Genomic DNA, 25,023 nt, shown 5'->3' on the forward strand with positions numbered 1-25,023 from the left:
TTTTTTTTTTTTTTTTCATCCATGCATGGTTCTCACCAAATTCGAGTAATATGATTGGCTCAGATCACCACACAGCAATGTCATTGTGGTACTTCGGGACAGAATAATTTCTCGAGGTCTGGTAGTAGGACCTGTGAAAAGCTTTAACTTGGATATCTGTATTTGGCTTCATTAGGTCTTTCTTTAAACTGGCTTTGTGTGGAGAAATGCAGGATGAAAATTTTGTAAAACAAGTATTGTTCGAAACATTGGCAAGTATACGTCAACTTTGGCACATTTATAGATAATAACGGACTCGTTTTTACACCAAAAGAAGATAATAACACGGTTCACAATTTAACACATTTTAGTATATCAAATAAAGAAGTTTACTCATCAGATTGGAGAGAAACAGACTTATACTATAATGATTAGAGTACAGATGTAATTTAAAATAAATGAAAAAGAAAAAGAAAAAAAAAAGTGACAATAATAAAAATTAAAATGAAAAATAATAAAGTAGTCAGAGTCATAAGCGCACCGTTTTGCCTTACCAGTCAGTTCCCGCGGAGGAGCAAAACCCTAAAACCCCAAATTGAACTAAATACCCAACTCTGAAGCAGAGGCAATTGGTATTTGGTGAAGCTGAGCCAGAGAGACACTTGTATTTGGTGAGTAGTCCCTTCCTCGTTTGCTCCGATTATGTTTGGTGTTTACTGTAAAAGATTGCAATTACTAGTTCCAACTTCAGTTACCCATTTTCATTGCTTTCAAAAGCTCCTTCCTTTTAGCAGATCATATTCATCTTTATTAGGATCTGATATAGATGATGATGATGATGATGATAAACCCCAAGGTCACTCTTTTACAGTTTCATACCTCATAAACTCATTTGGGTTTTCCCCAAAACTGGCTCTCTCTTTGTCCAAGAAGCATAGGGTACGGTTTGATTCCCCAGAAAAACCAGACTCAGTTGTTAAGCTTCTCAAACACCATGGATTCAATGGTACCCAGATATCCGAAATTGTTAAGAAACTACCAACCTTGCTTTTGTGCAATGCTGAGAAGACCCTTGAGCCCAAGCTCCAGTTTTTCGATTCTGTTGGCCTTTCAGCCACCACCCTTGCTTGGGTCGTCAGTTACAACCAACGCATTTTGGGTCAAAGCTTAGAGAGAAGTCTCCGACCGTGCTATGATATCATCAAAAGTCTACCTATCCCCCACAACATGGTGGCTGTTTTCTTGAAGAACTCGAACCGGGCATTTGGGGTCAAAATGCTTAGCAATCTTGTGCCCAATGTTTCAGTTCTTAGGGCAATTCAAGTGCCGGAATCCTGCATCTCCTTTTACGTTACCTATCATCCTCTTGTGCTGTCCCCTGAAACTGGCAAGTTTAAGGAAAGTGTAAACAAGATCATTAATCTCGGAATTCTGCCTCCGAGTTTTACTTTCATGAAGGCACTACAAGTCATCTCTCAGATGGATGCATCAAAGTGGAGACGAAAGACAGAGTTCTATAGGAAGTGTGGTTGGACTGAGGATGACTTTCTGTTGGCATTTAGAAAGAATCCCATGTTTATGAGCTTGTCAGAGGAGAAGTGTTCAAGTAAAATTGAGTTTCTTGTGAACAAAATGGGTTGGCAGCCTGCAGAAGTGGCTGACAGGCCGGATATTCTAACTCATAGTTTGGAGAAGTCTATCATACCTAGGTGTTCAGTTATTAGAGTTCTCCAATATAAGGGTTTGATGAAAAAGGGAGAACTTTCTCAAGCTACCATGCTGATAAACAGTAGGAAGCGCTTCTTGGATAGGTTTGTGACCAAATATAAGGATCAAGCACCTGAACTGTTGAGTATCTTTCAAGGGCAAATGTCTCTAGCAGAATTGGGTGTAGGATTTGAGGAAAGAGATGGAGTGAAACAATTGTAGGATGAACCTTGTGAATCTTTTTCTTACTTTAATTATCAAGAGCATCAGAACGGCTACTTATTCACTGTGAGTTCTGCTGCCACAATAGTCAATTATTTTTGGTACTTTTAGCATTAAAATAGCTTTTCTTTTACTATTTTCAGTCTTCTAGGCAGTGAGTTTTTGCCCACAAAAAGATGTATTTTTCAGCTGATATTGAAGTTGGTAACATATTCATTTCTAATGAAATCTCATTACATCTTAAGGTTCCATAGGTTTTAAAAATATGACTTGATCAGATAGGTTATGGTCAAACCTCCTTTTTCTTACATAAAAACAGGATACAAACTTGCACTGCATATCGGATTTTGATTCAAGTTTGTATAAGCACTGCTGATAGGCACTGATTCCAATTTACTGTAAGATAGTACAGTATAAGGAGCTTGCCTTCTAAATTTATCGCTCACTTTACATGTTTACTATGATCAGGTGCTTAGGGTGGAATTTGTTCTGTTTAGTGTGTTGTGAAAACTAAACGGTTTAAGTTTGCATCAACATGTTGATTTCGCAATGTTCCAACTTCCAAGTTGTTTTGGCTACTTCTGTTTAGTGTACTTTTGGAGTACCATGTGGAAACCTTGGGGTACTTCTGAATCTTTACGTATATGAAATATTGAATTGAGTAAGTTCCTTTTTTCACAGGTGCTGGGGAGTTTTGAAAGTAAAATAAAACTCCAAACCCTGAATTATGCTTTCAATGACATTTTCCATGCCCCCTTTCTTAGCTATAAGAAAAAACTAAAACATTTTGATGCCTTGTAACATTCACAAACTAAAATTTGAAGAATAAGTTTTCATGTTGAGTTCTTTCGAAAACCAGCTTTGCTTCATAATGTAATATATTCCCAAGAAATTTTATGTGAGGGCATGGACAAATGAGGTTATTTGTGTTGAGGTTGTGTGGCCCAAATTAAGGTAAAGGAAAAATCTTACATTGCATTATCGCAAGGAATATAAGTACTTGACCTACTATTGAGGCAATCGGGATAAACCCAAAATCTGTCTTTGTCCATGATGATTAAGCGAGAACAGTATGTGATGCCACTTTAGACTGGGTTTATGTAGAACCCGTTGCAAAAACATTGTTAATAGACCCAAAAGTTAGGTTGGAACAAGTTATTCAGGGTGGAATGAGGTTTAGGGTGGTGATCTTGGGCTTGGAGTAGCATCTTGGCTGGAAGAGAAATAATTTCCTCAGAGACACATTGGCAAGTGAATAATGGTAAAGTAATTCAAGTTTGGGAGGATAGATGGATCCCAAATAGCCCTGATGGCAGATTGCATCCATTTCCAACAAATAACAGATCTACTCTTGCTGTAAGTGAGTTATTTGATGAAGAAAACCAGTCTTGGGTGATTGATCACATTGAACCTTTCATCGCTGTCTCTGAAGCTACAGCAATCAAATCCATCCATATTGGTGATGTTAATGTTGATGATAGATTGATATGGCATGCTGAAAAATCAGGTAATTACACTGAATTCGGGTTATCATCTTATGCATAATCCTTCTATTTCAGTTCCTAAAGCTTCTTCCTCCCATGTGATTAATAAGAAAGTTTGGAGTTTTATCTGGGGCATTGACACATTACCAAAGATTAAGCACTTCTTATGGAGAGCAGTATCCAACTCTTTGCCCACTGGTCTAAATCTTTTCAAAAGGAAGCTTCTGAGATCTCCTGTTTGCAATTTGTGTGGAGTTGGTGATGAAAGTATTGAACATTGCATCTTACTCTGCCCTTGGACAGAGTGCACATGGTTTGGTAGTATATTGGGTCTACATATACCCAAACAAAACATCACCACCCTTGATGTTTGGTTGCTAGCTCTTGCCAATATGCCTGCTCCTCCAAATCATACAAAGAATGAGTTAATTTCTTTGTTCAGTTTCTTCATCTGGGAAATTTGGAAAGCTAGGTGTGCATTTGTATTTAACCACACCCCTCCCTCTCCTTGTGATATCATACATACTGCCACAAGACATTGGATGGAATTTCAGATTGCTAAACGTTCAGCCAAGAAACAGGTAACCTTCTTATCCGGCACTTTGAATCATTCTTGGTGTCCTCCCATGGAACCCCTGATCAAAGTCAATGTCGATGGTGCCTGAGATAAGAATACCACCTCCTCCGGATCAGGTGTGATTATTAGAGATGCAAGGGGTAAATTCATAGCTGGTTCCTCTAGATCTTGTATTGCAGGATCTGCTATTGAAGCCGAAGCCATAGCTCTTGTGGATGGTCTGAAGTTGGTCAAGCAATTGAACCTAGACAACATTGTTATGGAAAGTGATTCACAGGAGCTAATTTCAGCTTTGGGAAACCACATTGAGAAAGGTAATTGGAGAATCTACCCTGTTCTCATTGAGTTTCATCGCATCCGTCATCTTCTTAGCAGTGTCTCTTGGAATTGGATCTCCCGTGAAGCTAACGGTGCTGCCGATGCAGCCGCAAAGCTAGCCAAATCGAGGTTGTGCACAAAAGTGTGGGTTAATATACCCCCAACCTCTCTTGTCTCTGTTTTAACTAATGACCGGCTTCCTTGTCCTCACTAAGTTTTCATTATTTTGTTCTTGTAGTTTTGCCTGGTATTCCTACCAGATGTTTCAGTTGTATTTGGCTTATGTACTTGTTTGTGCCTTCTCCCTTTCGGATTTTCAATTGAAGTATTTTCAGACCAAAAAAAAAAAAAAAGGTGGAATGAGGTAAGTGTCAAGGGGCAGCTAGGGGTATTACGTGACATGCATAGCATGTGAAAATAAGCCAAATTTTGTCAATGCCTTTTATTTTTCTATTGAAATTCTTCAGTGTCATGGTGTTGTAATCTCACGTGATTTTCAAGAGCTTCTCCAATTGACAGGCTATAAAAACTGGATTTTCAAGAGCTTCTCCAATTGACTTGATTATTTTTTTAATGATCTTTTCGGTTTTCCAACTTCACAAAAAAAAAAAAAAATCGGATCAAGATTTGTATATTATGATTGTTATGGAATTGCTCAAAATCATGATTTGAGAGTAATAAGATTTTAGTGAGAAAATAAAAACATGTCATTTTAGCCTAAAAATTGTGTGCTATGGTCTCTAGTTTTAAAAGGAAACTAGAGGTTACATGGCTCCGGAGTGGGTTCATAAATCATAAGTCGCAATGGTGATTTGAGATATTAGCATACGTTCTTCCTCTACTCATCTTAAATTCAACTGTTTTAGTTGTAGAAGAATAAATGCAGAACTGATTTAAGGTAAAATGATGAAATCAAAAGCGCAAAGGCACACTTATTTGAGGTGTAAAGATTATGAAGGTAAAATGAAGTGAATAATTTTTGGGTTCACCCCTAAACGGCTAAACCTGCATATTTACTCTTTCTCCCATTAGCCCAGTATGTAATGACACGTGTATTAATTACTAAAAAATAAAAATAAAAAAAGCTCAGCTTCAGCTTTTTAGTTACCTCGCGTCATCCACTATTATTCTCATTCATCCCCTACTCATTCATCTACCAAACCTGTAATTCTCCACCTAACCCTGTAACTTCTCAAATATAAGCTCTCAGGCCGGTGACCGGAGGCCGCACGATAGGTAACTCTAATGAAAAAGCTTGAAGTAGACGTAATTTTCTCAAGTCCCATGATCATTGCTTACTTTGGACGAACATCAAAGCACAAGCAACTGGAGTTAATTGAAATGTTGCATTCATTAAGAACAGGGAAATGCCAAGGCCAACACCTAGAGTTGTGCATAAAGGAAGAGAGAGACTTGGGCAATTAGGCCAACACCTAAAGGAAATGCATTGAGTTTGTTGGTGGCTTGGTGCATAGAAGAAGGGTTTGGAGCAATTAGGAGGACATCGATCTCTCAGACCCGATATCAAATGGGAATCATGGGATTGAGGTGGATAGCGTGAGTAGTTAATAGCAAAATCAATTGAATTGTTTTTATTTTAATACATATGTAAGTGTGTAATAGTAGTAAGGAAGGGGTGAATATGCCCAAGAATTGTTCAAATGAAATTAGGCCTTAAAAAAAAAAAAAAATTCTAATTGGCAAGCACTCAAGAAGATAATCCTATAAAAGAGAACAAATATTTCCGTTATTAAACTTATTTTATTGATGTCAAGGTAGCATGGTTAAAAATTAAACAACATGCAACAGCAACAAGTGCTTATGAATCAACCAAATTGATTAATAACTGCTGCAGCCACACTAGCAACATCTGCCACATCTTTATTGAATTTTGCCAGAGGATGAGAGCTGCTGCCTGCAAAGTTGCTTTCGCATCCATTAGCCTCATTCACAGCGTCATTCATGCCATCCAATGCAAACATACGTCTTCTTACATTGATTGCCTCATAGGCTTCTGGGACATCACCTTTTAAAACTGCGTTGTAACTGTCAGCACAATCTATTAAGCCTTTGTCTCTCGGGCTTTGCTTAAGCAATTGGTTGATTTGGTTCAGAGTCGTCGTGGACTTTGCCTTGACCACATCGACCATTATGGTAGCCAAGCCATATATGTCTGCTTGGGCGCTCCGAGGGTCGGATTTGAGAGACGAGAGACACACCGGAGGGTTTGGTGTTTTTTGACATGTTTGAGCAATGATATTTGCTTCGGTTGGTAAAATTGCAGTTTGAATGAAAAATATGAGTACTGCCGCTAAGCACATCAAATTCTTCATTTTTAGGACGAAGGATTGATAATTTTGGTGGATGCTTGATGATATGGAGAACTGAATGTTTTGTGTATTTGCTTATTTGTGGGATGAATCTCTCTGCATATAAACAGGGAGGGAAATTAATGTAATTCAAGACCATATGTTTTTAAGGAAAACATCAATTTATTGCTTCATTCTTCTAAATCAACCACAATTAAATGAGCTTCCTTCTTTTCTCTTGTACGCCTGTATTTAGACAAATCTTTCTTGTCTGTGTATGTCTCCAACATTAAAGATCACTTAACCGTTAATTGTGACGCGTCATTCCAATCCAAATCTTCAATGCATTCGCTTTTTAGTTACTAAACTAGTATCCGTATAAGTTTGAAAAGATGGTGCTCTATATATGAAAGTTTTCCTCAATGAAAATTTGAAATCAAAGCAAGAATTAAGCCATAAATCACACTTTGACAATGTCGGCATATTGATTTATTTCTTTCCATATGTCTTTATACAAGCTACTAAAGAGTGCAATGGGAACCAAACAATGGATGGAAAATGTATTGATTTTCAAATCTACTAAATAAAGAATATTTGATGATGTAGATTGAGTGTATATTGAAAAGAAAAAAGTGATTGAGTTTAATTCAATAAATCATTATTAAATATTTTCTCCATCTAACTCAACACGATATTTGATTCGAAAATGCTTGAGACACCAAAAAATTTCTCAAAAATCAAAAATTATACCAAATATCAAATACCAAATGACATGGCAAGTGCCACATAATCATTTTAGATGTAATAATTTCATTGCTTGAAGTTTCCCTCTTGTAATTTTATCATTATCAAATATATATATATATATATATATATATATATATATATATATATATATATATATATATATATATATATATATATATCAAAAAAAAAAAATTAATATATCATTTATAAAATAAATTAATAATGATTTCAACCGCAGCAAAATAAGTGACCCCTAGCCTCTTCTCCGGTCGTGTTCTTCGAAGCTACTTCCATGGCTCTACACGGATGTGCGTATTTTTATTAACAAAAAAATAAAATAAAAAAATCGTAGATCTGAATTACTCCATATGTATGTATTCATGAAACAACAACTATAGTTTCTAAGTTTCAATGGAAGTTATGATTTGAAGGACAATCCCAAATCATCTACCGTACTTATATATATCTTCCTCCTCCATACCAACCACAACAACACACATGATGATGAAAGAAGATGATGGAAACTCATATAGCTAGCTAATGGCTAGAATACAATTCCAGCAATCTGAAACTTTCTCTTATTATTATTATTATTGTTAATATTATTAAAAAGGATTAAATTCTGTTTAGTCCATGTACTATGACCATTTTTTCGTTTCAGTCCCTAACATTCTCAATTAATCTGAAAAGTCCCTAACGTCAAAATTTCCGTTTGATTGGTCCCTCCGGCGTCAAATTAGGAGTTGGCCTTAGGTGAAATGTCTAATATACCCCTATGTTATTTCTTTTTCCTTTTTAATTTCTTTTTCTCTCTTTTTTTTTCTTTTTCCTTTTTAATTTCTTTTTTTTTCTTTTTTTCTTTTTCCTTTTTAATTTCTTTTTTCCTTTTTTTTTTTTTTCCTTTTTTTTTTCTTTTTCCTTTTTAATGACCATCGTATCCTGCTGTATCGGTAGCACCACGTCGGCAAACCAATCCAGATCGACCCGAAACCCCAATTCTTGTTCTCCATGCCGGCGACCCTTTTTTTTTTCTTTTTTCTTTTTCCTTTTTAATGATCATCGTATTATGCTGCATCGGTAGCGCCACGTTGGCGAACCAATCCAAATCGACCCGAAACCCCAATTATTATTCTCCACGCCGGCGGCCATTTTCCTTTTCCATCACTATTCTTCTTCTTCACTTCTGGTTTTGGTCAACTTGGCCATCAAAAACCATCATTTCAATCAGACCCAAAAACCTCAGGGTCTGAAAAAATGGTAGTTTTCAGTGAAAAGTTTCTAGATTGAGGCTTGATGTGGAGAGAGAAAGTGAGATTTGAGTGGGAGAGAGAGAAGTAGGCTGTGAAAACAAGAGAGGAGTGGTTTAGCGGCGAATTTCAGAGCTGATTGGGATCTGCTTGTGTTTGGGAGATGGCGTCGGCGATGATGGAGGCGAGGGCGGATCCCAACAGAGGGAGATGGCTTCAGAGAAGGTGAAGAAGTGATCGATCAGCTCCTAGCCTCTTACTTTTGCTCGATGTCTATCTCTGCACCGCCAAGCTAGGTCTTTGCTGGGTTTGGTTTCAATTTGGGGAGAGAAACAGATGGGTTGTGGAGTTTGATCGGAATGAGATTGGTGGGTTGAGGAAGGAGAAAGTAGGCAAAATGAAAAGAAAAAAAAAAAGGAAAAAAAGAAATTAAAAAGGAACAAGAAAAAAAGAAGAAAAAGCAAAAAAGAAATTAAAAAGAAAAAAGGAAAAAAAGAAATTAAAAAGAAAAAAGAAAAAAAAAAGGAGAAAAAGAAATTAAAAAGAAAAAATAAAAATAAAAGGAGAAAAAGAAATAACAGAGGGGTATATTGGACATTTTACCTAAGGTCAACTCCTAATTTGTCGCGGGAGGGACCAATCAGACGGAAATTTTGACGTTAGGGACTTTTCAGATTAATTGAGAATGTCAGGGACTGAAACGAAAAAAGGGTCATAGTACATGGACTAAACATAATTTAATCCTATTAAAAATTATTGTTAAAGATTTTTTTTTTTTTGGTTACAAGCGGGGCCTAAAAGACCCAAACAGAAAAAAAAAACAGCAACTAAGAATTAACACAAGCACTCTTTCTAGCTCTAGACACAGAGGCTATGTCATCAAGGTAGAACTGAGAGGCATGCAGGGGAGGGCTATCAAGAGCAATAAGACCAAGCTCATGATTAATACTGTCTTTGGCCAAGGCATCTACGGTCATATTACATTCCCTGAAGATGTGGCAGATATGAGCCATTCCCATGCTCTTCATGTAGTTCAAGGAACCAATCAATAAAGTACCAAGAGGGTGAGTGTCAAGCTCAGCACATTGGATCAGCTGAACCAGGACCGCAGAGTCAGACTCAACCTCCAGTTGAGGGATCTGCAAGTTAGCAGCCATTTTAAGCCCAAAGTAAAGACCCCAGGCCTCAGCATCAAGGATAGCACCAATGCCTAAGTTGACTTGAAATCCAGAAATCCAGTTGCCAAATTTATCCCTGATCACACCTCCAGCTCCAATCTTACCAGAAGATGAGCTCCTAGTCCCATCCACATTTAACTTATAGAAATTATCAGCAGGTTTTTGCCAAGCAAGATAAACACTACTGAAAATAGAATCAACATTTTTCCTGAGATTGACACTAGTCCACTCATCTGCATAGTTCCAGATAACTTTTCTAGGGCAGGTAGGCATAGCAAAACTGGGATCAAAAACAGCCTTATTCCTCCATTTCCATATGAACCAACAAATGAAAACAAAGAGACTGCACCATTTCACATTCTTTTGAATGACAGTTTGACAATGAATTTCAGCAGCAATCCAACCATTCCAATCAAGAGAGAAAGAGTTGAGAATGTTACCCGGTTTGAGAAAGGCTCTCCAAATGGCAGATGCTCTAGGACAATCTCTGAGCATGTGCAAGATAGTTTCCTCCTCCATATGGCATATAGGGCATGAAGGATCCAGTGTGAAGCCTCTTCTAGCTCTTTGGACATTAGTCAGAAGTTTTTTATGCATAACCACCTATAAGAAAGATTTGAGTTTTGGAGGAACATTAAATTTCCATATAGTGTTCCAATGGGAGACATGAGGCCTACTCAAATCAAACTTAGAATTGTAGGCAGACTTGACAGAAAATTTACCATTGGAAGTAGTGCCCCAGATAAGAGAATCACTGCCACAGTTCACAAAACCAGTAGGGACATTGACTATTTGGCTAACAATATATGTAACTTGGCACCAAAGTAAGGAGGAGATCAATCTTCCAACCAACATCATCCCAAAAATCACTGATAACAGCATTAATATTGATAGTAGCTAAGGGAAGAGCAAAAGTGATAAGGGGATTGGGCATGAGCCAATGATCAGTCCAAAACTTAATTCTTCTCCCATCACCAACTCTCCATTTTAAGCATTTTCTCATCAACTCAGCACCATAGGAGATGCTTCTCCAAGTGCTAGAACAATCAGGAGGGGGCTTATAGTTCATATCAGTAAGAAGATTTTTAGATAGATACTTAGCTTTGTAAATCGAAGCCCATAAACCACTATCATTTTGGAAGATTCTCCAACTTGCTTTAGAAAGCATTGCCTGGTTCATCTCAGCAGTCAATTTAACTCCCAAACCACCCAACTGTTTGGGTTGGCAGACCATATCCCAGTTGACCAGGTGGACTTTCTTTTTGCCATCAGTATCCCCCCAAATAAAGTCTCTATTTAACTTATCAATTTTATCACAAAGACTAGCATGTAGTTTAGCAGTTTGCATGGCATAAATAGGGATAGAAGAAGTAACAGATTGAACTAAAGTAAGTCTACCAGCCATGCTAAGCACCTTACTCTTCCAGCGAGAGAGTCTATTCTGGATCTTGTCAAAAACACCTGCATAAGTATGCATATTAACTCGAGAATGAATGAGAGGCATACCAAGATATTTTCCAAGATCCTCAGTAAGCGGAGAGCCACACGTCCTAGAAATATCCGCAGCAGTTATCTTGGTAGTGTTAGGAGAGCAAAAAATAAGAGACTTCTGATAACTAACAGCTTGTCCAAAGAGAGAGCAAAAGAGGTCAAGACATTTTTTGAGCGTAGTGGCTTGATTAGCAGTGGCCTCAGCAAAAAGCATTAAATCATCAGCAAAAAATAAATGAGAAACCATGGGGCCAGATTGAGAAGCTCTAACAGGTTTCCATTGGCCAAACTCCACAGCAGACTGAATCAAATGAGATAGCTTTTCCATACAGAGGACAAAGATGTAAGGAGAAAGAGGATCTCCTTATCTAATCCCTCTCTGAGCTTTAAAAGAATTAGTGAGTTCACCATTAAGGCAAATCTGGAAACTGGTGGAAGTAATGCAGTGCATGATTAATTTCACAATAGGCTCAGGAAATTGAACTTCCCAAAGCACACTCTCAATAAAGTCCCATCTTAGTCTATCATAGGCTTTAGACAAATCAACCTTCCAAGCAAAGAACCCTTTATGGCCACAAGACTTTTTGAACTTAAACAACATCTCTTGAGCAATCATGACATTGTCAGAGATGTGCCTGCCAGGAACATAGCTCACCTGATTAGGGCTAATGAGGATCTTCATCAAGGGTCTGATCCTAGCCACAATAATTTTAGAAATCACTTTATAAATGGTGGTACAAAGGCTAATGGGTCTGAAATTGACCATATGTTGAGGTCCATCAACTTTAGGAATGAGAGATATGATGGTATGATTAAGCCCAGCAGGAATTTTGCAAGCGCAGAAAGCCTCCTGGACAACCTTAAAAATGTCATTAGAGCAAGTTTGCCAGTGGTTTTGAAAAAAAATAGCAGGAAAGCCATCATGACCAGGGGCTTTGAGGCCACCAATAGCAAACAAAGCATCTTTAACTTCTAAGAGGGAAACAGGTCGGCATAAACTCACCAGCCTGTTCTGATCAAGTGTAGGGAAGAGCCAGGGAATTAAGAATCTAATATCTTCAGGATTTTGCAAAGAAAATAGATCAGTGAAAAAATCAACAGAGATGTTCTTCATGCTCTCAGAATCAGTGAACCAGGCACCATGAGAATCAAAAAGACCTTCAATCTTATTTTTCTTTCTTCTAATGAGGGTGGTCAAATGAAAGAACCTGGTATTCCTGTCACCATCAAGCAGCCACTTGTCTCTAGACTTTTGCCTCCAAAAAAGATTCTCTTGATCTCTAATATTTTCATAATCTTGAATGAGTTCAGCCTCCAGATTAATGAGAAAAGGATTCTCATACCTGTCTCTTGCCTTTTGAATACCACCAATCCTAGCCAGTAACCTTCTTTTCCTTTGGAAGAGATGGCCAAAAACATCTTTGTTCCAATGAGCTAGAGCAACAGAGAGAGCATTAGTTTTAGAGGAAAAATCACCAGATAAAGTATTCCAAGTAGAGGATACAAATTCGGAATAATTAGGGTGAGAAAACCACATGGCCTGAAATCTGAAGGGCATAGCTTTTCTACTAATGCGAATGTTGGAAAATGACTGCATAAGAATGGGACAATGATCCGATCTTGTCTTGGGCAAGTGTTGAATAAAAGCTTCAGCAAACATGGATCTCCACTCACAGCAACAGAAGCCCCTATCAAGTCTTTCCTTTACAGAATTATTACTCCAAGTGTAACATGAGCCCTTGAACCCCATGTCAATTAGAGCATTCCGATTAATCCAACTCCTAAGACCACCAAATCGTCCATTTAGAGAGCCACTACTTTTGTCAGCATCCGAAACAAGCTCATTAAAATCACCAATAAACAAAGCAGGAAGATTAGTAGAATCTTTAAGGTTATCCAAATAACTCCAGAGGGAAGCTCTTGAGGTGTGGTTAGGACTAGCATAGATCACAGTAAGCATCCAAGGAGAATTTCCAGGAAGGGTAACTTTAACAGAAATCGATTGAAAATTATCATCAATGAAGTCAATCTGTGTTCTGGAACTATTCTAAAGAAGCCAAATGCCACCAGAGAACCCAGCAGCCTCAACAACTCTAAAATCATAGAATCCCAGTTTTCTAAGAGAGTCCCTAGCTTTATGGAACTGCACACGAGGTTCACATAAAGCCAAAACATCGATAGAATTAATCTTAACAAGATCTACAACAGCAGACCTGAAATTTTCACTTCCAGCACCCCTTGCATTCCAAAATAAGATCTTAATCATTGAGAGGCAGTGAAAGAGAGGGTAGGAACCCAAGTTAAGCATCAACCATACCCTCCCCATCATGAGAAGGTAGGTTGTCATCAGCTGTCAGCTTGCTGTTATCAGCAAAAGTCTTTTCAACAAAGGTGGCAGAGTCTTGGGATGAAGAAGAAGTAGCAACCATGTTAGTCGCAAGCTCCTCAGGAGGGCAGTGACCAAAAATGGCAGATATGCCATCACCTGGAGCAGTGGAACCCATGTTTTCAAAGGAGAGCCTCTTGAAGATTTGGTTCTGCTGTTTGGTGGTAGAGGAAGTGTGGCTTTTAGTTTTCCTTTGGTAGACCACTTCAAGTTTGGATCCACCTGAGCTTTCAAGGTAAGAAACATCCTTCATAGGAATTCTGGATTTCCCCATGATTTTGAAGCTAGATATGTCAGTGAACTTTGGACCAGCTTTGAGAGGTGAAGTAATGCCATCAGTAGCAGTGCTCTTCATAAGGGCTTTAGAAGTGCTAGCATTTTTAGCTTTGGTGGACACAGGGGCTTGTTTCTTTTTCTCTTGGAAGCTTTGCCAAAGTCTCACAATCGGCTGAGCTGTATCAACAGAGTTTTCATTCATGGTCTTATCAGGCAAATTAGGCTCACTCTCATCTTGCAGCACAGAGAATCTAGAGCCAGAGTTACTGCTCTTTCTGCTGCCACCAGAATCATTGCTCTTCTTTTTGTTTCTGTAACTCATGAGCATCCACGGGCCCATGTCATCTTTTAGCACAGCATCAGGATCACAGGGATTAACAGGTAATTCATGCGACATATTCACATCAGAGTTATCAGCAACATCACAGCTAGGAGCAGGAGTCTTGGTGCTTTCATCAACAAAGGTTTTATTAGCATCAACTTTTAGAGTAGGACATTTGTCTTTAGGGTGCCCAAAACAGCCACATTCAAAGCAGATAAGAGATATTCCTTCATAAACCACTTGAAAAGCAGAAGATTCAACTTCAACATAAGGCCTCAACGGTTTACTGAGGTCAACCTCAATACAAACTCTAGCAAACTTGCCCCTAGATTGCCCAACAGTAAGCTTATCAACTTTCACAACATCTCCAAGGATTTTTCCAATTTTTGCAACAGTAAACTCCTTGAAATATTTCACAGGCAATCCAAAAATTCGAACCCATAAGGCCATTTTGCCAATTTGTTCAGTCATGGGATCAAAATCTGGTCTCCATTTTTTCACAATCAAAGTTTGGCCCGCAAGAATCCAAGGACCACCACACAAAGCATAATTCATGTCTTCCTCAAGAGTAAATTTCACAATGAAAAAATCATTGGGAAGGTCAATTAATTGCCAGCCCCCTTTAACCTGCCATTTTCTCCTAAGACCCCTCAACATGAAATCAAAGGTATTAGTTGAATTTGGCTTACCCATGAGCTTGACCACAACAACACATCGCCAATCATAATCCAGTTTGTTGTGCACCTTTTCAGAGAAGGAAACATTCAGGCCATGAATACCCTGGGAATAAGAGCAGTCCTCATCAGTAAACTCAAAGTCTTCCACCATGGTTTGTCTGAAACGGTCAACTAGATTCTTAAGAGTACTGGCATAGGTCATCTGAGGTTGAAGGCAAGGCGAGGTTCGAATCGAGGAATCCAAGTCTTCCATGCGAAGAGATTCCAGATCGGAGCTGATATCATCGCCATTCTTCGCACGTTTGCGTTGAATCGACATCGGAGCCTTATCTCCGCCGCTTCCCGGTGGAAGGGCGGAGAACACGAACGCTGGGGTAGCCACCAGAGAAGCTCAGGTAGCCGGAGAAGGCGGAGAGATTTAGAGTTGATAGGCCAATCGGGGAAGAAGATGAGTAGCATATTGGTTTTGGGGAAGGCGCGTGAGGCGCGTTCCAGAAAGCAAAAAGGTAGACTCACTAAAGAATTTAATATCTTATAAGAAAGACATGTTAGAAATTAAATTTCACAAAATCAATAACGTGGCATGCGCCACATCATTTGAGATCCAATTTTGGTACAAAAATTTGAGATCTCTAGCATCACTCGATTTGATTTATCATTGATAAAATTTCTAGACTCATGCCCAAGAAAACACGAAATATGAAAAAAGGGATGGGGCCTATTCGGGTATTTCGCCTAAATTCAATGTAGTCGATAGTGGCGACTCACTTCGGTTCCCGCGGAGGAGCAAAAACCCTAAATCCCCAAATTGAGTAGCATCGTCAACAGAAAAGCACTGATCAATTGAAGCTGAGCAGAGAAAGCATTGGTATTGGGTGAGTCCCATTTCTCATTGTTTGCTTCAATTATGTTTGGCTTTTGTTGTAGAAGATTGCAATTACTAGTTCCAAGCTGTAGCAGCATTTCTCTTGATTCTTCAGTGACCCATTTTCAAAAGGCATCACCTTTTAGCAGATCATATGCATCATTATTAGGATCTGCAATAGATGATAAACCCCAAGGTCACTCCTTTACAGTTTCATACCTTATAAACTCATGTGGGTTATCCCCAGAAGTGGCTCTCTCTCTGTCCAAGAAGCAGAAGAGGGTACAGTTTGAATCCCCAGAAAAACCAGACTCGGTTATTAAGCTTCTAAAACACTATGGACTTAGTGATACCCATGTCTCCAATATTGTTAAGAAACGCCCAGACCTGCTCTTAGCCAATGCTGAAAAGATCCTTTTGCCCAAACTTGAGTTTTTCGCTTCTATTGGCCTTTCGGGCACTGACCTTGCTCAGGTTGTCTCCGGCAACCCAAATGTTTTGAACTTGAGCTTAGAGAGAAATCTGAGACCCTGTTATGATATGATCAAGAGTCTACCTATCCCGGACAAAATGGTGGGTCGTGTCTTTTCGAAATTGTATCAGGGATTCATGGTCAGCGCAAATGTACTAAGCAATATTGCCCCCAATATTGCATTTCTGAAGGAAGTTCAAGTGCCAGAATCCTCGGTCAATCTGTGTCTGAGCAATACCCTTTTTGCAGTGTCACGGGAAAACCAAAAGTTTAAGGAAAACGTGGAGAAAGTCATCAGTATGGGAATAAGCCCGTCTTCTGCAACCTTTTTGAAAGCCTTGTATGTGATTTCTGTGATGGATCACTCGAAATGGGTACAAAGGATGGAATCATATAAGACGACATTCGGTTGGACTGAAGATGTTTTCTTGTTGGCATTTAGAAAAAATCCATTGTTTATGGCATTGTTAGAGAAGAAAGTTTTAAGTAAAGTTGATTTTCTTGTCAAGAGAATGGGTTGGCAGCCTGCATTTGTAGCTAAATATCCTAGTGTTCTAACATTTAGTTTGGAGAAGTGGATTATACCTAGGTGCAAAGTTATTAGAGTGCTTCTCTTGAAGGGCTTAATAATAAGGGGAGAAGATTCTTTGATTGGTACTGCCCTGTTGGCTGGTAAGAATTACTTCTTGGATAGGTTTGTGATCAGATATCAGAAGCAAGTACCTGAGTTATTGAATATCTTTCAAGGGAAAATGAGTCTTGCGGACGTTGGCTTAGGGTTTGAGGAAACAGGTGGAACGAAATAGTTGTAGGAAGGAGGGCTTTTCTTTTTCTTAATTCAAGAGTATCAGAAGAACCACTTATTCATTGTAAGTTCTGTTTACTTTTTTCCATCTTGTCAAGAGGTTTAATAGGTTATGCACACATACACACAAAAAGAAATTATTGTGTATGTAACATATCTATTGTTAATGGAAATCTCATTCTACCATGAGCATCTCTATGTATGACTTCATCAAGTATGATGTACTAAACCTTCGTGGTAGATTAACAATCAGGTTTTTTGCACACTATACCTACAATTTGAACCGAGTTTAACCGTCCTAAATGACATTAGACATTTGCCTTAGAAAGTTCAAATTTCTGAGGACCTTGTTAATTGTGCTAGTTTCTTCTTTCCATTGTTGGGACTTGGGATCTATATCTCTTCTGATAGTTACTAGTTTATGTTATGACAGAGCTTTCTTGAGGGAAAAAAAAAATGCGTTGCAATTGGCATGTTATCTGACCAGAATTCAAAATTCTCTGTTCATAAAGTTGACGTGTATCCTTCCAGGTGTTCTGGTATCAAGGTTCTCTGTTGTCCAGAGGCTTGGTATAGGGAAACTCGGCCTTTTCTTTTCTATTGGTATCACCTGTGAAATATCTTGAGTAAGGTTGTGAAATAGTATCAGTAAACATTGTCTAACATTGGATATCTATGTGTATGTGGGTGGATTGGAACATCTAGACTTGGGGAAGAAAAATATACAACGAAAACATCATAAAACAAGCGTGGATACCTTACAAGACCATCCCTTAAAGCTTTTATGAATATATAAGCATCTGTTCTGCAGTGTCTATTGATGTATAACACTGCACTACAGCAGTTTCAATCTAACATTCTTTTGGGTGTATTGGCTTCTTAATTTCATTTCAGTTTAACACTGTTCTGATGATTTTTTAGTGTGTCTGCATTCACATTCTGGAACCCACATTTCTGATTTCTGTATACATTAACTTATTTCCCAAAGCTTGAAAGCTCCAAAGCAGAATCAAGAAAGACTGTTAATTAAGATGCCAAAACCAGCAGTGAATCTTGTATTGCTACGAGTGTGTTCAGTTTTCTTTGTCTGGAGTTTTACTGAGAAAAGTGAAATGTGGGTATCTGAATCGATTAACAATGTAGAGTGTAAGTGGAAATGCTTGGTTCTTGAAATCTGCATCAGGACATATGTTAATTTGAAAGTGCAGAATCAGAGCAACTGATCAAAATTGAAACCAAGACTGACAAACCAAGAACTAATGAAATTTAGACATCGAGCAGGAACAATGTTGAGATTTACATCATGACAAACTTTACATTCCCCCAAAAAAAGAAGTTCAGAAATCTCTACCAGTCTACAACACACCCCTCAAGTCTTAACCATTTGAAGTCCAAAAACAACCATCATACTAGTGCAGATCTCAATGACAGCTAATCAGAGAGTTTGGCACTGAAGGGAGGAAGAGTGGTCATTATTGTACCAAGTGCAGTGGCATTGTAGTAAATTTGGGGAATGAGAATGTAAATTTGGTGACAAATAGTGGCGACTTACTCGGTTCCCGCTTTGGTTAGCGGAGGAGCAAAAAACCTAGATCCCCAAATTGAGTAACCTCATCAACTGCAAGGCATTAACCAATTGAAGCTGAGCAGAGAAACCACCTCTAGTTTGGTGAGTCCCATTCTTCTGATAAATATGTATGGTTTTTGCTGTAGAAGATTTCAGTTTCAATTACTAGTTCCAAGTTCAGTTACCCACTTTCATTGCATTCAAAAGGAACCTCTTTTTAGCAGATCATATTCATCAAAATCACTAGTAGGTCCTCAAGGTCCCTCTTTTACAGTTTCATACCTTATAAACTCATTTGGGTTCTCCCCAGAACTTGCTCTCTCTCTGTCCAAGAAGCTGTGGGTACAGTTTGAATCCCCAGAAAAACCAGACTCTGTTATTAAGCTTCTGAAACACTATGGACTCAATGGTACCCATGTCTCTGAAATCGCTAAGAAACGCCCAACCCTGTTTTTATTCAAAGCTGAGAAGACCCTTCTGCCCAAGCTTGAGTTTTTCAGTTCTATTGGCATATCAGGCACTGCCCTTGCTAGGCTCCTTTGTATGAACCCAAGAATCTTGACAGTAAGCTTAGAGAGAAGTCTCAGACCTTGTTATGATCTCACCAAAACTCTACGTATCCCCGATGAAAAGCTCGCTTATTTCTTTAGTGACTTCAGGCGGATTACTTTCACAAGATTGTGCTTTGTTGCTCGCAATGTTCAAGTTCTGAGAGCACATGGTGTGCCAGAATCCTCATTTCCTCTGTGGGTGCCCGTTAATTTTAATGCACTGTCCTTTGACTCTGAGAAGGTCAGAGAAAATATTGACAAGGTCATCAGCATGGGATTCCGCCCTTCATCTGCCACATTCATGAGAGCACTGTTTGTGATATCAGTGATGGATGCATCAAAATGGGAACAGAGGATGGAATTTTATAGAAAGTGGGGTCTGACTGAAGATGATGTGTTGTTGGCATTTAGAAAGAGTCCCTTGTTTATGTCCTTCAGTGAGAAGATTATATCCAGTAAAATGAATTTTTATGTGAAGACAATGGGTTGGCAGCCCTCAGATGTGGCTGGATGTCCTGATGTTCTAACTTATAGTTTGGAGAAGCGAATCATACCTAGGTGTTCGGTTATCAGACTTCTCCAGTTAGAGGGCTTAATCGCAAAGGAAGATGTATCTATAAGTACTATTCTGAAGACAAGCGAGAAGTGGTTCTTGGAAAGGTTTGTGATCAAATATCAAGAGCAAGTACCTGAACTGCTGACATCTTACAAGGAAAAATCAGTCTTGCAAAATTTGGCTTAGGATTAGATGAAAGAGGTGGAGTGAAACATGTCTAGGACAAAGCTTGTTATTCTGCAATCTAATTTGATGATTCTGAGGATTAGGTTCTACTACTAATCTCATTGTGCCTTAAACATTACAATTCCATTTCTTTTACTATGTTCTGTATTGCAAAGAGAGTTTTAAATGGCTAAGCAGAAAATTGTTGTACTCTTCTGTGTATGACTTGACCAAAAAATGTAGTGCAATTGTTGTAATTTCCAAATTTGGGCATTGAGAATGAAAATAGTGGCGACTTATTCAGTTCCCCTAGATCCCCAAATTGGCAAATTGAGTAACCTTATCAACAGTAAGGCACTAACCAATTGAAGCTGAGCAGAGAAACCACTCTGGTTTGGTGAGTCCGATTCTTCTGGTAAATATGTATGGTTTTTTCTGTAGAAATCTCAATTACAATTACTAGTTCCAAGTTCAGTTACCCATTTTCATTGCATTAAAAAAGAACCTCTTTTTAGCAGATCATATTCATCAAAATCACTATTAGGCCCTCAAGGTCCCTCTTTTACAGTTTCGTACCTTATAAACTCATTTGGGCTCTCCAGAACTTGCCTTCTCTTTGTCCAAGAAGCTGTGGTGGGTACAGTTTGAATACTTGGAGAAACCACTCCTACTTCTGAAACACTATGGTTTCAGTGATACCCACCCAAGTCTCTGAAATGGTTAAGAAAAACCCAAAGGACCCTAGTGCTCAAACTCGAGTTTTTTGGTTCCATTGGCATTACAGGCACTGCTCGCTCACGCCCTTTGCAGCAACCCAACTATGCTGAACTCCAGCTTAGAGGAAAATGTCATGCCTTGTTTTGATATCATCAAAAGTCTACCTATCCCCGACGAAATGGTGGTTGTTTTTCTTAGGAACTCATATCAGGTACTCGGTGTCAGAAAACTAAGCAATATTGCTCCCAATGTATCCTTGCTGAGGGAATTTCCAGTGCCAGGATCGTCAGTCTCTTCGTTTCTAGTAGCTAACCCTTTTGTAATGAACCTGGATAATGCCAAGTTTAAGGAAAATGTCAACAAGGTCATCACTCATCAGTATGGGATTCTGCCCTTCGCGTTTTATTTTTCATGAATGCAGTACGTGTGATTTCTAAGATGCTCCCATAAAAATGGGAAAGGAAGATGGAGTTTTATAGGAAGTGCGGTTGGACTGAAGATGATTTCTTTTTGGCATTTGAAATAATCCCCTTTCTGTGACATTGTCCGAGAAGAATATTTCGAGTAAAATTGATTTTTTTTTTTTTTTTTTTTGACAGAGTTGGCAGCCTGCATACATAGCTGGAACTCCGAGTGTTCTAACTTATAGTTTGGAAAAGTGGATTATACCTAGGTGTTCAGTCATTAGAGTGCTCCTGTTGAAGGGCTTAATAACAAAGGGGGAGTTTTCTTAGGCAGCTGGCACGCTGACTAGCAGTAAGAATTACTTCTTGGATAGGTTTGTGATCAGATATCAGGATCAAGTACCTGAGTTATTGGATATCTTTCAAGGAAAAATGGATCTTGCGGACGTTGGCTTAGGGTTTGAGGAAAGAGGTGGAGCAAAATAATTGTTGGACGAAGCTTTGCTATTTATTTTTTCTTAATTTTATGATTAAGAACATCAGAAGAACCACTTGTTCATTGTAAGTTCTTATTCATTATAAGTTCTCTTTGCTCCTGTTCTGTACCGTCAAGAGTTTTAAACTTTTAATAGGTTTTGCACACGAACTATATTATATTGGTGTATGTAACATAGGTATGATGACCATGATATAGCTATGATTTCATCAAGTATGATGTACTAAACCTCCTTTGCTTCTATAGATGCGTGCTTAGGTTAATGCGTCATGGAAATCAGGTTGTTTGCACACTATAACTACTATTTGAACCGAGTTTAAGCTTACCAAATCTCCTAAATGACATCAAAACATTTCCCTTTGGAAAGTTCAAATTTCCTTGGACTTTGTTCTAGTTTCTTCTTTCAAGTGTTGGGTCTATTTATCTTGATTCTCTTCTTCAGGGTTACTAGTTTATGTTTTGCAGGAGCTTCCTTTGCCTACGATCATTTCTTCAAGAAAAAAATTGGCTGCCATCTAGTAGATCTAACCAGGATTCAATTTTCTCTGTTCACAAGTTGTGGAGGATTATTCCAGGGTGTTCTGTTATCAAGGTTCCCTGATATCCAGAGGCTTGGTAAAGCGAAAGTTTGGCCTTTTCAATTCTGTCAGTATCACCTGTGGAATATCTTGTGTAAGTTTGTGACATCACATCAGTATACATTGTCTCAAACATTGGATGTCTATGTCTATGTGGGTGCTTTGGAGTTATTGAAGAAATCTGATTCTGATTCTGATTTCTTCAATAACTCCAAAGCCTGGGTTGAGATGATCCATGCACCCACATAGAAGAAATGTGGGTTGAGTTATTGAAGAAATGTGTGCAACGAAAACCTTGTAAAACAAGCGTGGACTTCTTGCGAGACCATTCTGTTGAAGTTATGTCTGATGTAAGCATATGTTCTTTAGAGTTTTGCTGATATGTAACATTTCACTGTAGCTGTTTCAGTCTCTACTTATTTTTTCAGTAACATTACCCTCTTATTTCATCTTTCCTTTTCCCTCAATAAATGCTAACTTCAGCAGACATAAGTTTTCAGCATACCTGAACTCTTTCTGCTTTATGCGTTGCTTTACTGGTTTTGCTTTCATATTATGAAAATGCTACATCTAAGACTAATTTCTTACTCGATGAGTTATTATCCACAAAGGCAACATTCTGAGATCATATTATTTTGGTTTTGTCTTTGTAGTGAGTCTTATTACTTGAAGACGACATTGTGAAGTGTGGATTGACATGGTCCCAAAGTTTCATAGGATGAAGGTGTGGTTGGAAACAGAGCGGAGTTTGGACGGACACTTCCGAATATATTGCATCTAGATTCCACCTGGTGTTTTCAATGCGTGTTCATTCAAATTCCAAAACCCACATTTTGGTATAACCAAACTTATTCTCAAACCATGAAAGCTCAGAAGCCAATTGAGAAAGATAGTTTACTAAAGTAAAAACGGCAGTGGATCTTTTTTGTTCTGCTACAAGCAGGTTCGTTTTCTTTGTCTGGAGTGTGATCTACAAAAGTTAAATATGGGCATCTTTATTGTTTAAGAATGCAGAGTGCTTGTTAATTTTCGAAATCTGCAGCAGAACAGTGGTGATCAAAACAGAAACCAAGATTAACAAAGAATCAAAAGTTCAAAACTCATCAAACTAGTATAATCTTCTCTGCTCACATATAAGTATGATCCATGTCAGAATATGACAGACATTACATTCCCCTTTCAAAGGAACTTAGAAATCTCTACAACAGACCTTCAACCATTTGAAGTCCAAAAACACCGATCATGCCACTACAGATCTCAATCACATTGGCTTAGGAAAAGAAACAACCATGTATACACATTTGATATCATAGACTACCCAGGTTTCTTGCTTAGCCTAAAATCGACTACAGCTGCTGTCTTGGAACCCAACTAAGGAAAATAAATTACAGAACTATAACTAGACATACAGAACAAAAACGAAAGTATCTGATTCTTTTCTTTTTATTAAATTAAATTCTTTAGCATCCAAGATTTTCAAAAGATATATAAATGAACTTCACATTTCAGAACAACATGCAGTGCTGAGTACACAAACCCAAGAAAGATTTATTCTTTTTTTTTTGAAATACCCATTTTGATCAATCATCGCCAGCCATAGACTACTTGGGTGTAGGTGCTCTTAATCCACTTAAAGCTCTTTTTGAAGGACCCTTTCATCTTCTCCTCAGCTGAATAGACTTTGTATCCAGCAACCCTCTTCTTCCTCTGCAACTCTGGGTCAGCCAAGCTCCAGATCTTTGATGTGGATGTCCCCAAGCTGCTCTTGCCTTTCTTGATCTTCACATCTTTAACAATCTGATGATTTGGGTATGCACCAGAAGTACCAGAGCCAGTATAGTTGACACTGTAACTCTTGAGATCTCTCATGCTTGTTGGTGGTGGTGGTGGTGGTGGAGCTGCCTTGCCTCCATAGTAGACCTCCATCTGCATATTCCTCTCATCTCTGCTGCCTCCATAGTAGACCTCCATCTGCGTGTTCCTCCCATCTCTACAGGACTTGGATCTATAATTCTCCATGGGAGTTATTAGAGGCAGGAAAGCAGAGCAGAAGGAGATAGAGTTCCAAAGGTTTCAAAGAATGAGAATAAGACAATGAATGAATGAATGAAATATGAGGGAGGTGGAAGACTTTTCAAAAGTTTGGTTTGGTTTGCTTTTCTTTGATAATGGGAATGTGATTAATTATTGGTAGTATTTTAGTTGCTTTATATGTGTCAAACTTGGAACAGTTCAGGGTGTTTCATTTCATTTTAGTCTATTTTCTTATTTTCTTTATATAATGTGCAATTTGGACATGTAACCACCCATCTATGATCTATTTATGAGTCTGACATTTTATGGGTCCAGAAGACCAGAATAATTTCAATCATCCAAACTATCTAATAAGGAAAAGTTATATTGCTAAATTTGGTAAACACCATCCATCTTACTTAAGAGTTAAGACGATGAATAATTTGTTTTTTCATACATCTAGATATTTTTTTTGAAAAAGAGCCCGTGGGCGAGTATATATTCATCAAAAGTCAGAATAGGCCGTTACATACCATTCCGCTGTCATCTAGACAGACAAGAAGATAGTGGTAATACCCACAGTGGTACATAAAAATAAACATACTCATTGTAAAATCAAATACCCAGACATAGCGGGATCCCCCTTTGGTACTACGCCGGAGGCGCTAGAGAGATCTGGCCTTCCCAACCTAACTCTTGACCAGTAAAGCTAGTCGCCTAGATACCTCAATTGGTTTACAACTAGAGACACTGAGAATTAAGTCGACAAGACCAAGACCAAATACTAAAACTAGAAGCACAAAGGTGCGTAGAATGTCCTTGAAAACGGAACCTTATTGTAAATAGACAAAAAACTAAAGAACAAAGTGATGGGCCAAGGCAAAGCCCTAGCCCAAATTAAAGGCCCAATGGGG

The 25,023-nt window shown here is 38.4% G+C and overlaps 5 protein-coding genes across 6 annotated transcripts; 3 read left to right on the plus strand and 2 right to left on the minus strand.

The window, feature by feature from the left end:
* The first annotated feature begins 502 nt into the window (after positions 1 to 502).
* LOC133725444 (transcription termination factor MTERF15, mitochondrial-like) lies at positions 503 to 4,767 on the plus strand. 2 transcript variants are annotated; one of them, XR_009854449.1, is made up of 2 exons: positions 503 to 1,974; positions 2,590 to 4,767. XR_009854449.1 is itself a non-coding variant. In XM_062152710.1 (1 exon), exon 1 carries the CDS (start codon positions 682 to 684, stop codon positions 1,906 to 1,908), a length of 1,227 nt encoding a protein of 408 aa, XP_062008694.1. In that variant the 5' UTR covers positions 503 to 681; the 3' UTR covers positions 1,909 to 1,978. The 2 variants fall into 2 exon arrangements, 1 of the variants encoding a protein (XP_062008694.1); XM_062152710.1 differs by lacking the exon at positions 2,590 to 4,767 and having other exon boundaries at positions 503 to 1,978.
* A 1,261-nt stretch (positions 4,768 to 6,028) lies between these two features.
* Positions 6,029 to 6,688, minus strand: LOC133741097 (cell wall / vacuolar inhibitor of fructosidase 1-like). The gene has a single exon (XM_062169038.1). It carries the CDS (start codon positions 6,618 to 6,620, stop codon positions 6,114 to 6,116), a length of 507 nt encoding a protein of 168 aa, XP_062025022.1. The 5' UTR covers positions 6,621 to 6,688; the 3' UTR covers positions 6,029 to 6,113.
* Positions 6,689 to 15,827: 9,139 nt separating this feature from the next.
* Positions 15,828 to 17,063, plus strand: LOC133730513 (uncharacterized). Its single transcript, XM_062158094.1, has one exon. It carries the CDS (start codon positions 15,828 to 15,830, stop codon positions 17,061 to 17,063), a length of 1,236 nt encoding a protein of 411 aa, XP_062014078.1.
* A 1,656-nt stretch (positions 17,064 to 18,719) lies between these two features.
* Positions 18,720 to 23,562, plus strand: LOC133725446 (transcription termination factor MTERF2, chloroplastic-like). Its single transcript, XM_062152712.1, has 4 exons — positions 18,720 to 19,840; positions 21,397 to 21,583; positions 21,984 to 22,446; positions 22,750 to 23,562. The coding sequence occupies exons 1-2, from the start codon at positions 18,756 to 18,758 to the stop codon at positions 21,506 to 21,508; spliced, it is 1,197 nt and encodes a 398-aa protein (XP_062008696.1). The 5' UTR covers positions 18,720 to 18,755; the 3' UTR covers positions 21,509 to 21,583; positions 21,984 to 22,446; positions 22,750 to 23,562.
* Positions 23,563 to 23,643: 81 nt separating this feature from the next.
* Positions 23,644 to 24,274, minus strand: LOC133725445 (uncharacterized). The gene has a single exon (XM_062152711.1). It carries the CDS (start codon positions 24,113 to 24,115, stop codon positions 23,681 to 23,683), a length of 435 nt encoding a protein of 144 aa, XP_062008695.1. The 5' UTR covers positions 24,116 to 24,274; the 3' UTR covers positions 23,644 to 23,680.
* Positions 24,275 to 25,023: the final 749 nt, after the last annotated feature.

Source organism: Rosa rugosa, chromosome 1 (assembly GCF_958449725.1).
Source record: "Rosa rugosa chromosome 1, drRosRugo1.1, whole genome shotgun sequence".
Classification (NCBI taxonomy): domain Eukaryota; kingdom Viridiplantae; phylum Streptophyta; class Magnoliopsida; order Rosales; family Rosaceae; genus Rosa; species Rosa rugosa.

Bases quoted from the DNA above. Each gene is read 5' to 3' on its own strand.
- LOC133741097 (XM_062169038.1), bottom strand. From the start codon at position 6,620: ATGAAGAATTTGATGTGCTTAGCGGCAGTACTCATATTTTTCATTCAA.
- LOC133725445 (XM_062152711.1), bottom strand. From the start codon at position 24,115: ATGGAGAATTATAGATCCAAGTCCTGTAGAGATGGGAGGAACACGCAG.
- LOC133730513 (XM_062158094.1), top strand. From the start codon at position 15,828: ATGTTTGGCTTTTGTTGTAGAAGATTGCAATTACTAGTTCCAAGCTGT.
- LOC133725444 (XM_062152710.1), top strand. From the start codon at position 682: ATGTTTGGTGTTTACTGTAAAAGATTGCAATTACTAGTTCCAACTTCA.
- LOC133725446 (XM_062152712.1), top strand. From the start codon at position 18,756: ATGTATGGTTTTTGCTGTAGAAGATTTCAGTTTCAATTACTAGTTCCA. The intron at 19,841-21,396 runs GTTTGTGATCAA...CTTCTTGGATAG, and splicing joins GAGAAGTGGTTCTTGGAAAG to GTTTGTGATCAGATATCAGG.